The sequence below is a fragment of the Pecten maximus genome, chromosome 2, assembly GCF_902652985.1.
Source record: "Pecten maximus chromosome 2, xPecMax1.1, whole genome shotgun sequence".
NCBI classification, from domain to species: Eukaryota; Metazoa; Mollusca; class Bivalvia; order Pectinida; family Pectinidae; genus Pecten; species Pecten maximus.
In genome coordinates, this window is record NC_047016.1 from 41,065,770 (window position 1) to 41,081,109 (window position 15,340).

The 15,340-nt window shown below is 33.2% G+C and overlaps 2 protein-coding genes across 2 annotated transcripts; both read right to left on the reverse strand.

The window, feature by feature from the left end:
- Window positions 1-1,826: 1,826 nt before the first annotated feature.
- LOC117322099 (glycine-rich protein-like) lies at window positions 1,827-3,718 on the reverse strand. The gene is made up of 4 exons (XM_033876853.1): window positions 3,616-3,718; window positions 3,052-3,428; window positions 2,357-2,463; window positions 1,827-1,936 (listed from the first exon to the last, which is right to left on the reverse strand). Exons 2-3 carry the CDS (start codon window positions 3,413-3,415, stop codon window positions 2,402-2,404), a joined length of 426 nt encoding a protein of 141 aa, XP_033732744.1. The 5' UTR covers window positions 3,416-3,428; window positions 3,616-3,718; the 3' UTR covers window positions 1,827-1,936; window positions 2,357-2,401.
- An 8,288-nt stretch (window positions 3,719-12,006) lies between these two features.
- Window positions 12,007-13,420, reverse strand: LOC117322098 (glycine-rich protein-like). The gene is made up of 4 exons (XM_033876852.1): window positions 13,328-13,420; window positions 12,762-13,144; window positions 12,361-12,468; window positions 12,007-12,127 (listed from the first exon to the last, which is right to left on the reverse strand). Exons 2-3 carry the CDS (start codon window positions 13,129-13,131, stop codon window positions 12,407-12,409), a joined length of 432 nt encoding a protein of 143 aa, XP_033732743.1. The 5' UTR covers window positions 13,132-13,144; window positions 13,328-13,420; the 3' UTR covers window positions 12,007-12,127; window positions 12,361-12,406.
- Between the last annotated feature and the right edge of the window lie 1,920 nt (window positions 13,421-15,340).

Here is a 15,340-nt window from a genome sequence, read left to right on the forward strand (position 1 = left end):
GTAAATAATTATTCAAAAATTTCACAACTAAGCGTTCAAAAACTTTACCAATAGTACTGAGTAATGATATAGGTCTATAATTTGAAGAAACATGTTTATCCCCATTCTTAAATAATGGCATAACTATTGCTAATTTCCAATGTTCTGGAAAGACACCAGTATCCAACGAGTATCTAAAAATTAATGATAAAGGATAAGCTACAGATACTGCAGTATTTTTTAACATACTGTGACTAATCCCATCATGACCTACAGCTTTGTATATAGATAAAGATTTAAGTATGTCGATTATGTCATTGAGTTCAAATTGTATGTCTGATATAGTAGCGTCCGTCCTAAGTTCGACCCCTGGCTCGTCGATGTTTGTATCGTCAATAGTAGAAATGGAAACAAAGTAATCATTTAGTATATTAGCTTTATCTACATCTGTCATTACAAGATCTCCGTTATTATTTACAAGGGGTGGTATAGTATTAACAGTTTCAGATTTTATTAATCTGCGGACAACTTTCCAAAAATTTCTAGGATTCGAATCAGAAAAACGGTCTAAAATACCATTTATGTCCGCATAGAACTGTTCTTTTATGTGCTTTTTTTTAAGATTATTAACGTGATTACGTTGTCTCCGAAAATTCGTCAAGTTTCTTATAGAGCGATTAGATTTAAAAAATTTTAAAAGTCTGTCTCTTTTCCTTATTTCACGTCGAAGGTCAGAATTAAACCAAGGCTTGTCATTAGGTCGTATTGTAACAGTTTTTGTAGGAATGCACTCCTCAGCTATGTCCAAATATTTTTCTGTAAACTTAACACACATGTCATCTGGGGAGTGCGAGGTAGAGAATAAATCAACCCAGTCTGTATCGTCAAGTTTACTATTAAAAAGTTCGTAATTAGCTTCATTGTAACATCTTATGGTTCGTTTAAACGTCCTGGTAATTACTGTACCTACAGTCAGTTCTACAGTCATCGCTTTATGGTCAGATACCTCATCGCCAATGTCAATTACGTCAGAAAAGTTAGAAGTACACGTGTCGGAGAGTAAAATGGGGTCAAGTAAGGTAGAGCTCGTGCGTCCTATGCGTGTCGGTTTGTCGATTACATTTGTTAGGTGAAAGGTGTGGATAATATCATACACAACGTGCGTGTTTCCTACAGTTAAAAGATCAACATTTATATCACCAACTAATACTATATTTGGGGTTTCCTGAATAGCAGTGTCTATAGAATTCTGTAGATGATTCCAAAAGGATTGTGCGATGTTAGGAGGCCTATACAGAGTACACAGAAGATATTTTTTATATGGAAAATTTATCTCCGTCCAAATAACCTCACCCACCTGAAATTCTAAGTCAGCTCTACGACGGGTGCACAAGAGACTGGATGTAAATACTGATATCCCCCCTCCCGGGGTTCCCCGGTCCTTGCGGTATAACTCGTAACCACCCAGGAGTATATCAGCGTCAGAAATAGAAAGATCAAGGTGAGTCTCGGTGACGCAAACAATATCATAATCAGAAGCCAAATTTTCTAAATGTGATAACTTATTTCTTAGACTACGAATATTCAAGTGGAAAATAGATATACAGTTATTATAATCTGGGGGCCTGGGTTAGGATGGACATCATTACAGGACAGGAGGAGGAGCTGAAGTATCAAGAGAAAACTAGAGTTATCTGTTATGCTGCATAATAGAACACGTGTTACTAAAAATAGTTTAGTAAACATAAACATCACGCCAGACCTACAGTCATATCATAGATAACTTTGCATCAGGATTCTAATTACGTGTATCTCTTCATAGGTAAAAGACAAGTCCAAATAAAATATTTAATTATACATGTTTTATTAATAAATTATGAATATATACAGCAGAATGCGACATGAAATATATGGATTTCCACAGACCGACCAAACATAACTTGATATTGCGCGACATCTGAAAATAAAGAAAAACTAAATATTAAAATCAAATTGAAATTATTGAATGTCAATGGAAGTAGTACAATTACAACAAGTTTGTACGTATTACAGAGAATTGATATTGAATATCAATTTCAATAATTAAAATGAAATTGTTGTGCTGATATTTTTTTTGAAAGATTGGTCCCGTGACGACCATACGACATTCCGTTATGCATACAAATGAAGCGGATTATGGAGTATTTCTGAGCAATGCTAACTTCTCTCATCAATAATTTTATTAAGATATATATATTTCCTTATAAATATTTTGCGGTCGTTAGGAAAAAGATCCAGAGAATCAATTTTTAATGAAAATTAAAAAAAAAAGAAAAATAGTTTTACAGGACAGCCAACTCTTGGATATTGGTTCGAATACAAATTAAATTATACTTACATATATTGTAGTTTTTGACACTGAAACAACTAGTTAGACAGAAATTTATCCGAGGAGACCTCCGTTGGAGTTGCTGAGCAGGAATGGGAGCAACAAAAGCAGGAGGACTGTAAAAAGAAACGAAACGAAACGTAAATACATAGTTTATAATTGGTGTAATATACTACTACAGAGTTCCTATGGAGGTGCTATTGCGTGTTCACAAGTTTATTGTGCCATGTTGTACACAGTTTGATATGTTGACAAAACGAGTCTATAATGTCATGTTGACAAAATAAAAATCATGCGCACGAAAACAACAGCAAAAAATAACCTAAAATGGCGTTATTCGAACTAAATTCGTACTTGGAGGTTTAACGTACGTATACAGCAATTTTAACTAAGGATCAATCTAATGCACAATACAGATGATTCTGTATTTACTGGATAATTTGTGGACAAAATCATAAGCAACTAGTGTTCACGAACTATTTCCTCACGCGCAGGTGGTAAGATGCCTATTATGATTCTGTATACATTTAGGATTGGTTTGAATTTAATAATCAACATGTTACATTATAGCATCTTACCTTAAACATATATGCCAGTTTATCAGTGTTACCGATTTGTGGTGGTATAAATATAATCACAAATAAATAACCAAACGGTTACGACAAAATAAGCGTAACAACCTGATTATGGAAATGACTACTTACGCCAGCTGTTTCCTGCTCCGAAAATACCACCATCACCAAAACCTCCAGCGGCAGCAGCAGGGGCCATGGGTGGGGGTGGGAGGTACATAGGGGCGACGTAGGGGGCGCGGACAACAGTCTCGACATTTGTGTATCCCTTTCCGTATCCCTTTCCGTACCCCTTTCCGTATCCACTTCCGTATCCGCTTCCGTATCCACCTCCGTGCGACATTCCTCCGTATGACATTCCTCCGTATGAGGGATAGCTACCCATCACATATCCGGTGTTGCCGTAGTAGTCGTCATCATAGAAGTCATCTCCAAGACAGGCGCTGAGGCCCAAAGCGACGACGACAACGAAAAGGGTGACACTGGCGGTTCTCATCTTGACTGAATACCTGTAATGGAGAGAAATAGAAAATGTTGAGAGGATATTTTAAAGCTATTACTTCAACATATCAAAAATACACTTGAAAATGTATAACAAATCAAACTGCAGGCTGAATTGAGTACAAACCATATCGGTTTCCTAATACCATCAATACCAAGTTATTTTAGAAATGCCATAGCTCTGTATGTACTTACTTTACTGCAAGCTGCAAAATACTGACGATTGATTTGAGATGTGTCCCTTTTATACAGAACTGATCTTCCGCTGTCGTGAGTGAGCGAGAGAAAAAGCTTCCGGTATGTTTCGCTTTTCATACCCCTTGGCATATTCCACATCGTCTGGACGAAATTTGCCAGACGTATGTCTAGTCTTGTAACCTTCCTTGTATACGTTACGTAGGTATATGCCATGTACGGGTTTCTTCAAAGAGGAAGTTCTGCAATGTTATGTATTGGCCAATATTAGAAATTATATGAAGAACACCAGTCGTTCTCTAACACCTTACCAAGACATTAAATAGGTCATTTGTAATCATGTGTAATGTGGAAGGGCGTTACGTGGATGGTCAACTCATCTTGTAGATAAGTAATTAAATTAGATGAAGTGATATGTTTGAAAACTCTACTAATAATAGTTTTCATTAAGTACCTTTTAGAGTGAAACTTTTAAAGGTACGAGATATTTTTGTCTGAATGCGTTTATGTATATATACATTTTGCGTTTCCTTCATAATTGTTAAAATTCAATTGTCAATATATCCATGCCTATTGTTTTATTTTGTTATTGGATGTCACAAAAATTGACGAATTCAAAATGTTTTTCAAAAAAGGTTGGACAGAAAATAGATAATAAGGATGGCAGTCGTACCGCTATCGTGATATTGTAATTTTCCTTGACAACTGTAACAATTTTCAGCCTGAAATATATATATATATATAAAACAACAAACAAGCAACAACAAACAAAAAAAGAAAAGAAATACGCTGACTCATTGTATCTTGGAATTACGACTAATATGCTAAATAAATTTGCATCTTTCAGTTTAAATACTACAAAGCATTGTTTGCAATATCATTTTGGATTAACCTATGTTAATCTGTTTGGCAATTTCATATTTAAAGTCATGACACATATTAATAAGGAACTTTGAAGCCGTCTTGTTAGGTTGCGTCTATGAATTCACGATTTTTTTGGTAATAATTGTAAATAACATCCATGTTGCTACCACTTTTTAAATGTATTCGTGATCTTGCTATAAAGGATATTACACGGTTATAGGGCATTCAACACGGGGACATCTTCTTTTATTCTTTATGTACTTATGTACTTTTTTTTTTTATCTATTGTACGATATAGCGAGAACTTCATGCCGGACAAACGTGTACGTATTAAAGTATAAATTTTAATAACGTCGAATAGTTTCTTTTATGACAAAAGGGGTCGGGAATCATTGATAAAAATTACTATTTTGAAACACATTTATTGATTAATGAATATTAGGAAATGCTTTTGTGATAGATTTATTGTAGACTTTCATTGGATCACTGGACGTTGTTATTATTTCCCATGATTTTTGTGTTTATTATATATATTTCTATACCATGTGTCTCGATCGGTTAAATTATTTTTGTAAGCAGCATTGATTGCGGCCGTAAACTATTTTTATATAAGCAAGTCTTCCTTCAATGGAAAGGCAAAGAAATAAGTTAAGAATAGTATTTCATGAAAAAGGAAACGAACCCTATTTAGGCGTGGGGTAGTTTATAGTGATAGATTATGACATTTATATTGTTATAGATATAATTTTTGTTGCGTGATGTTATAGATAATTTTTTATATGTATATTTGCTGTGATAAATACTTTGTTTTACGTTAATGGAAAGGTATACATAAACTAAACCTGGGTTATATATATATAATTCCATTCATTCTTAATTAATTCTTATTGCCCATGTATCTTATTTCACTTACATTCCTCCTTTGATTTTAGATTTTAAACATTAGTTTCGATTATTCTCTCTTTCTAATCGAGTTTCATCCCATTCATTCCATTTTTTTTCTTCAAATAATCAGTTTGAATGTTACTAACTGTTATAAGTTAATGTACACCTACAGTGTTTATAATATTATGTATCATATCTGAACATTCTGTATAGGTATATACACAGTTATAACATAGTGGTACTTTGTATACTTAGTATTATGTATTATATATAAGAAGTACTGGAAATACAATAAAATACAATAGATTTCTATTGTATTTTATTGTATTTCCAGTACTTCTTATATATATTATGTGATTGTATTTGTAATTTTTTGTGTTTTGATAAAGGGGCGGATTGCCTCGAAAATTTAACAAGCCTTATTGTTCACACTGTTTGAATTACTTCTTTGCCCCATATAACCATTACAAGTAATTCGTATCCGCCATACATTTATGTGAGGACCCAGTGTTATCTGGATTATACTGTTTATATTACTTCTTTGACCCATAGTATTATGTACATATATATGCAAAATATATTTTTCTTGATTTGAACGTATTTTATTGTTAAGAATTCGATTGGACACAAGTTTTTAACAACTTATAAAAGGCCTCTCAACAAATATATATTACAAAGATTGTGATAGCGACACAGTATACTTATAATGATTATAAAGAAAGAAAGCAAAGAAGAATGACAGGAAGAAAGACCGATCTAAACATCCTTTTTCTCTTATTACATGTGTAAAGATAAGTTGTTTACTTTATCACACACATCGTCATATTTTATATGTATTGATGCAGCCATGTGAAATATTGGGTCAATTTGAAACATATTGTAAATGATTAGAAATGGTTGCTTTTTTATGAAAAATACAAAATTTCTTCAAATGGTTAAATCTTGAGATTGCGATGTGAACCACTACCAAATATAAACTCAAAATAGTCGCTTACATTGCTGAAAGTTATGAACCAAATATAGAGGCATGATATTATTTTTTCGAGTTCAAAACTTTCGGAGGACAGTAATAACATATAGTATATTACGAAAGCCGGTTGGGATAATTTTCGTAAAAGAGAATTATATTTCATTCGCGTTCGAGATGAAGTCACTTAAAGTTGCAATCCACATATTGCCATTTACAGTGCTCTCTTGATCAAGATATTAAAAAATGTTATGCTACCTACATTGTGATATAACCTAAATATATCAACATTTTAATACGTAAGTTTCGTGTATGTAACTAGTTGCTTTTCTATAGAATTATAAAGCAATGTATTAGTCTTTGTGAAGGTGTAGCATTTTTTGGAGAATCATAAAAGGACATCGAATACGTGTGTATATTCTAAATCGTCGTCAATTTTTATAAGATTTTATGATAATCATGCATGGTTATGGCGAACTTGGAGAAAATGGGTGTTCATTTAGTATCGATGTACGCGAAAACACGTAGTTGTGAACAATTTAAGAGCATAAAGTTGCCAAACTGAGATGATTAGATCTAAAGTATGGGTTATCAATATAGACTACCCACAAATGGAAAGATAAGGTGTGTGTTGTATTGCATAGCTAGAGGGGCAATTTAAGCAGGTAACAAAATTAAAACTATTAATGAAAGTCCCGCATAATCGGTGGTAAGAAGAAAACGTGTAGCCGACGGCCGCTGTCGGGCTTAGCAATGGTCAAAACCCATTCGGAACTCCTCGGGTATTCTTTTCAATAATCCGTGTTTTTCCGAGCTTGCCGGAAAGGCCCGAGGTTATCCGATTGGGTCAAAACCGACAGTCGCCATATCTGGGTCTGTAATCATGACGTCACCGTGTTTAACGCGAGATAGAATTACAGGCGTCGTAATCCAAATTTCTCGTGAGATATTCTTTTGTTTATGTATATAATTCAAACATATTAAGAGGTTTAGAAAAGAAAATCTGCACAACTGATTAGTGAATTGGTGAATACTGGTTTATCGCCTAGTTGACTCCACCTATTGCTTGGTTTCATCTAATCGCCTGTAGTCAATGGTATGTCAGCAAGATTCGAGACCATAAGTATCTGGTAAGGTGGGGTCTCCTATTATGAAATTCGGGACACATTGTCTGTGCAAAAATCACGATAAATGTATGTTCAAATGTGAAAAATACGTAAGTGTTTCGAGGATTAAGATTTAGAACGAATACATTTATATGCCTTGGAAAGAATTGTTCAAGTTGGGAAGTAAAAACATCATATTTAATTTTAGAATATGCATATGATAGTCTATGTGATGTCTAAATACTTGGAATAAAAGGTTGATGCGCTGAAGCAACCTAAACATTTCAGTCGTTATAACATAATTACATATTTAAAAACATCTCATATCATTGATCCAGTTCTGAATATATGACAAGTACATGTCTCGATGGTAGAACTGAACTGAAACATATTCTAGATTTTTCAAGTTACCATGGTAACGGTACATGTGAGTGATTACATATTTATATATTTATTCATTTTTTTGAAAAATTTATGCTGTTCTATTTACGGGTACAATGTATGTGTTAGGAGCGAATGTTATCGAGAAAATAGGTCAATTATTGGAGGAAAATTATGTTACATTTAATTACAGATTGATATTATGATATGTTTGTATTCGACATCTTGTGATGTATAATGTAAATATTTTTATTTATTTTGTAAAACCTGTATTTTACATTCGAAACATATAGTTAGTAATTCTCGAATACTTCACAACATGCTTAATTATCGCAACAATAGTCAGTCCCTAGTCGATCGAAATGGAGGTTTGATAAATCTAAGGAGCATACACTCATTGGTATGTACTCGTACCACGGTACAAATGTACATAACGATCGTTTTTAAAAAATGGGAAACGAGAGACTTTAATGTATTTCATTGTGAAAAAAAAACGAAAAAAGTTAAATGATTTTTTAAACCAAAAGCATTAGTCTGTGTATTCTTTGTTTGAGTTTTTTTTTAACTCTGATATTAAAATATTTCTGTTTGTTTCTATTTCGTTTAAGGATGAATCTTACTATTGTCCATTTCATGGGGTGATGGGGTGTGTTTTTTTTATGGGGTAAATTTCATTGTTCATTGCTATTTCCATGGTGACTTTCATAGGATGATTTTCATGGAGTGATTTCATGGGGTTATTTTCACGGGGTGTTTTTTCATGGGGAAATTTTTATGGAGTAATTAATCACCGATCGACAAAACAAGTGTCAATCCTTGTATATTCACGCTTGTTTCAAACTTGTGATGACTAAATGCAACTTGTTCAAGTCTTTTCATGACTATTTTCATAGGTCGTGATACAAATACATATTTCGTAATATGGCAAACTTATTACAGCCAGCATTAATGACAACGCTTTTCAAATATTGTGATTAATATTGTAAAATTCCTTGGCGTATCAATGATGGTCGAACGGTTTGAAATTAGGCACAACTCATACTTACAGGCAATATTAATCTGGTAAAATTCATGGGTAAATAAAATTAATAAAAATTAAATAACAGACAAAATCATGTATTACATTGAGTCCAAAATGACCAGAAAGGGATTTGCTAAAAAATAAATTGGGACCAAGTACTCTTTGCTATATCTACGTATTTCCCAACGAAAATAATACAGAGATTTCTATATTGGCATCCGGTTTAGTTTATTTAGACCACGGTAATGTTTCTTGTCGATATCAAGATATCTGTGAAGTACCGTAGTATTAAAAAAAATGTGTTGGTGTTAGAATTGCGATTTTGTTTAAATGTTAATATTCGTTTTCCAATTATTAAAAAAAACAAAAAAAAAAAATTACAAAGAGGTAATTATAAAATTATCATCACACATATAATTAGGTAAAATAAAGTGATTTATTTTTCAAAATTTGAAACGGATACATGACATAAATGAGTTATATACAGATATATGTAATATAATGATTGGGTCAGTGGAATGCGTGAGCAGCCAGGAAACTAATATGTAGCTCAAGTGCATGTCGTGACGTGTCATTACCTTGTAATTGATACTAGAGCAGTATACTAAATGAAGGGTAAACAGAGAATACCTAATATAGGTGTCAGATTGATATAAGTGTCTTGGCACTTGTTTCTGATTCCTTTCTGTATCATTTATATGTTGTATATATTGTTAATTGGAAATTGACAAGTAAAACAAAGTTTAAACTAGAATACGAGCTGTTCTATCTCAATGTCGATAAAACGAGAACAGAATAAAAAAAAAATGCACTTTTTGATTTATACTCTTGAAAAGAGAAAGGAGAATAAGTCCCAGGTGGTCCAGATGGGTAAACGTCTTCTGCATAACAATGACTTAACACGTGATTTAAACATATCATATAGAGGACAAGATAACGCTGAAAGGTAAACTGATCTGTGATGTAACTCAAGATAGATTATATAACACATTAGAGTGATCTGAACGGAGACCTTAGAACAGGTGATAATATAGCACAGTTTAGTGATGCCCATGATCTTCATCAATCTGGATCTCCAAAATTCTTGTCTTGGAACTGTTTTCCTTCATTAGTCGAATCGACCTCTGAGAACTAGCCCTAGGTATGGAATTTGTGAAAATCTTCTGCTGTAGGTACTTAACTAATGAAATAAATATCATATTGTATCTTTTGATATCTAAAGATTCTATTTTCGTGAATTATGTACAATCGTATACACAGTGTATAATCGTGTGATTTTTTTTACAATCGTGTGTATTTTGTACAGTACAATCGTGTGTATTTTGTACAGTACAATCGTGGGTATTTTGTACAGTACAATCGTGTGTATTTTGTACAGTACAATCGTGTGTATTTTGTACAGTACAGTCGTGTGTATTTTGTACAGTACAATCGTGTATATTTTGTACAGTACAATCGTGTGTATTTTGTACAGTACAATCGTGTGTATTTTGTACAGTACAATCGTGTGTATTTTGTACAGTACAATCGTGTATATTTTGTACAGTACAATCGTGTGTATTTTGTACAGTACAGTCGTGTGTATTTTGTACAGTACAATCGTGTGTATTTTGTACAGTACGATTCAATCGTGTGTATTTTGTACAGTACAATCGTGTGTATTTTGTACAGTACAGTCGTGTGTATTTTGTACAGTACAGTCGTGTGTATTTTGTACAGTACAGTCGTGTGTATTTTGTACAGTACAATCGTGTGTATTTTGTACAGTACAGTCGTGTGTATTTTGTACAGTACGATCGTGTGTATTTTGTACAGTACGATCGTGTGTATTTTGTACAGTACAATCGTGTGTATTTTGTACAGTACAATCGTGTGTATTTTGTACAGCACAGTCGTGTGTATTTTGTACAGTACAGTCGAGTGTATTTTGTACAGTACAATCGTGTGTATTTTGTACAGTACAATCGTGTGTATTTTGTACAGTACAATCGTGTGTATTTTGTACAGTACAATCGTGTGTGTTTTGTACAGTACAATCGTGTGTATTTTGTACAGTACAGTCGTGTGTATTTTGTACAGTACAATCGTGTGTATTTTGTACAGTACAATCGTGTATATTTTGTACAGTACAATCGTGTATATTTTGTACAGTACAATCGTGTGTATTTTGTACAGTACAGTCGTGTGTATTTTGTACAGTACAATCGTGTGTACTTTGTACAGTACAATCGTGTGTATTTTGTACAGTACAATCGTGTGTATTTTGTACAGTACAGTCGAGTGTATTTTGTACAGTACAATCGTGTATATTTTGTACAGTACAATCGTGTGTATTTTGTACAGTACAGTCGTGTTTATTTTGTACAGTACAATCGTGTATATTTTGTACAGTACAATCGTGTGTATTTTGTACAGTACGATTCAATCGTGTGTATTTTGTACAGTACAGTCGTGTGTATTTTGTACAGTACAATCGTGTGTATTTTGTACAGTACAGTCGTGTGTATTTTGTACAGTACAATCGTGTGTATTTTGTACAGTACAATCGTGTATATTTTGTACAGTACAATCGTGTGTATTTTGTACAGTACAATCGTGTGTATTTTGTACAGTACAATCGTGTGTAATTGAAATTTGTGCAACATTTCTGTAATCTGGATTGATATGCTCTTCGTCGAATACAGCATCATTTGAAAAAAAACACCTAAATCGGTTAAGCGAGAGAGGCATTTTACCCCACAGGAAGAGCTCACAAACTTTAGAAATTCAGTCGTTCTCAGGATATTTCGTCTTGGTCATGGCTGGGTGTTTCACGAAATATGCTCAAGTTATCTTCACAACTGTAATTGTTTGATAGCTGTCTCTGGCTTATCAATACATAAGCTTTTTAATTCAACATGTCATCTTTTACTGAAACGTGCGTATCTCTGATACACGAAAATACATTTTTTTTTGTATATATTACTACTCACAAAATTGAATACGGCTTTGTCTTAATTTTTCACGACAAAATTATTTCATGAAAAAAACATTATCATTTCAATTTTGTGAATTGTAATAAAACCTAAAAGCTTAAACTAAACCAATATATTATTTTCCACTTCTCAGACTTAAACACGTAATGATTTCGTGATTATAGAGAAATTAAGAAGTCAAAAACCAACCAATTAGTTTTATAAGTTTTATTAATGAACGATGAACCACAAAACATGGGCAAAACTTAAATACGACAATGAACAAAATGGATTTCCACAGATAGTCCAAACATAACGTGATATTGCGCTGTATCTGAAACGAGAGAAAAATAAATTAAACATCGGATCTAACTCTATGTACGTCACTATCAATTAAGTATCAATAATAAGATTAAACACCTTTTTTAATATTTGTTTTCTAAGATTTTCTGAGATATAAAGATAAGTTGATAAATTTGTCAATATTTGCGGCGTCTATTGAATTCAGTTTATATTTTCTCTTTTACTCGTAACAAATAATTAAGATTAAAAATACATCATACTTACATATATTGTATTTGCTGACAAAAGATATAATATAATGGACAGAAATTTATCCGAGGAGTCCTCCGTTGGAGTTACGGAGCAGGAATGGGAGCAACAAAAGCATGAGGACTGTAAAAAGAAACGAAACGAAATTTTATAAAATGTCTTAATTGAAAATCTCTTAAATTCGTAACACGTTCGACTCAAAACAGCGATTTTAATAAATTAAAAAAAGGAATCCTACAATTATATACTACATATGCCAACACGTTTCAAACAAATTCAGTTTACAAAATTAATTCGTGTACTGTATACCTACTCAACAAATTATGCAATTACATGTATCATAACCATGAAAAACAATATTTTAATAAGAGTGATTACAGAATACATGTACATTCCTATAGATTTATTTTACTTACCCCATCCGTTTCCGACACCGAAAATGCCTTGATCATCTTGGTAAGCTCCAGCAGCAACAGCCGGTGGGGGTGGGAGGTACATAGGGGCGACATAGGGAGCGCGGACAACAGTCTCGACATTTGTGTATCCCTTTCCGTATCCCTTTCCGTATCCCTTTCCGTACCCCTTTCCGTATCCACTTCCGTATCCGCTTCCGTATCCACCTCCGTGCGACATTCCTCCGTATGACATTCCTCCGTACGAGGGGTAGCTACCCATCACATATCCGGTGTTGCCGTAGTAGTCGTCATCATAGAAATCATCTCCAAGACAGGCGCTGAGGCCCAAAGCGACGACGACAACGAAAAGGGTGACACTGGCGGTTCTCATCTTGACTGAATACCTGTAATGGAGAGAAATAGACAACTGTTAAGAGGACATCTTATCTATGTTACTTATATATCGAAAATATATGTATCAAAATGTAAAACAAATCAATGATTGAGTTGAGCACACACCATATCGGTTTCCTAATACCATTAATACCAAGATATTATAGAAATGCCATATATCTGTATGTACTTACTTTACTGCAAGCTGCAAAATACTGACGATTGATTTGAGATTTGCCCCTTTTATACAGAACTGATCTTCCGCTGTCGTGAGTGGAGAGAGAGAAGGGGAACGAGAAAACTTCCGGTTTGTTTCGTTGACGTAATGTGTAGTGACGTAATCAAGCCAGACAGCTAGCGGTACGGTACAGATATTCTTAGAAGAACATTTAGGTTAAGCAGGAAGAAGTGTAATGTTATATATTTATTATGTATTCATGGTAATTCATATGAAAATATTCATAATCGTCAAATATTTCTCGACGGTTTGCAGTTCCTACGTAATACTGTGAAATTATACATTTAGCGAAGTATCCCGACCTCTCTCTTGATAAGCGGAAAATCGTTTAAAAAGTATATTTTGATTTGTACAAAACATATTGAAATCTTTTTTTTTACATTAAATACCAAAGGTATACCACATAGATATATCGGTGCCTTCTTTGAATTCAACATTTTATTATAAAAGTTTAGCTGCATCTGGCCAGGTATTTTATGAGTACATACATGTATTAGATACTTCTTTAAAGGCGCATGGTCTACTGTTAATACTCACAAAGACAGCATCTTTACTGATTTAACGATAAATCATTTAATAAATGTAAATAACTTTCGTTTATCTTGAATATTATGCAAAAAAAAAAAAAATGCGATTTTTGTGTCTTAAAAACCAGAAGGTAATTATTATCGGAAAAAAAAATTAACGACTTACGAGCTGGCGGAAACAATCGCCAAGATCACCTTAATTACAATTATAACAGATAAAACAAAACATAGCAAGGTATTTTTTTTATCAATTTATTCACTTTGAGAGTTCGTTCCCTGAGAACTGGACACACTTGTTCATGTTGATAACGTAGGTCCTATGGCTTTGATGGAGTGTGACAAAAAATGGCCTGGATATTTACGGTTTAAACAATAAAACCAATAAGGTTTTATTTTACTTTATGTTGCGGAGTGCTATGCTGACGTAGTATCAAATGTTTGGTCATTTATATAAATACGATACATATTGATCAGTTACCGTATTGAATATTGATGAGCTGAAGAAAAGGAGGTGTCTGTACAATGTATTTACTTTGAAATTGGCGAGAAACGAGATGTAAACAATATTTGTGTATTGTTTAAATAGCTTTTTAACGGAATATAAGGATTCGTTTTAGGAGTTAATTTAGTTCAAACTGTGTTGTATTTGTGATTTTCCATTTAACAATATATATACAACATATAAATAATACAAAAAGGAATCAGAAACAAGTGTCAAGACACTTATATAAATCTGACACCTATATATAAAGATTGACGTTACATAATAGCATATACAATGATAAAACACAACATCGTCTAATGTGAGTCTAATGTGAAAACATCAGTTGGGTTTGATCAAATAATTTAATGTATTGAATTTAATAAAAAGGGAGAAAACGTGAAAGTGGGATTTGCTGCTTCCATCTGGTTGTAGATATATATTTAATGTGGTATTAATCTAACATAATAGACGTACAAAATATGTACATGCTACGTTAGCATGGAAAATCTGTTTGATTTTACAAGAAAATTTTGCCCAGTAAGGAATATCCTCGTGTTATCGTCGATGGAAAGAGAAGCACCTCCAGACAGAAATAAACTTACAGTTATGTTATATGGTAAGGTGATAATATACTTATGTCGTAGATAGGAAAAAATATTCCATGATAAGAGAAAATGATAAGTATCCTCAATTAGACCACAGGTGCACAGAGGTGAGGGGATTGAGTTTCTTTTAAATCAATGATCATTCATTCAGTGAACTACTGTTCATTCTCAATCTGACATGATAGATTTGACCTAGACGTGTCCCACAGTAGAAATGATTTGGTGGTTCCGGCGGAGATGATCTTTTTAGATAAGTTTTGAGATAAGAAAGAGATGGATTGTTACGTATGCTGATCGGCAAATTGTTCCAACAGTGAATAGCAGAGGGAAGGAAAGACATAGCATATACGCTA

Excerpts from the sequence above, each read along its gene's own strand:
- LOC117322099 (XM_033876853.1), bottom strand. The coding sequence starts at position 3,415 with ATGAGAACCGCCAGTGTCACCCTTTTCGTTGTCGTCGTCGCTTTGGGC. Across the intron at positions 2,464-3,051 it reads CGGAGCAGGAAACAGCTGGC|TCCTCCTGCTTTTGTTGCTC; the intron begins GTAAGTAGTCAT and ends TTCTTTTTACAG.
- LOC117322098 (XM_033876852.1), bottom strand. The coding sequence starts at position 13,131 with ATGAGAACCGCCAGTGTCACCCTTTTCGTTGTCGTCGTCGCTTTGGGC. Across the intron at positions 12,469-12,761 it reads CGGTGTCGGAAACGGATGGG|TCCTCATGCTTTTGTTGCTC; the intron begins GTAAGTAAAATA and ends TTCTTTTTACAG.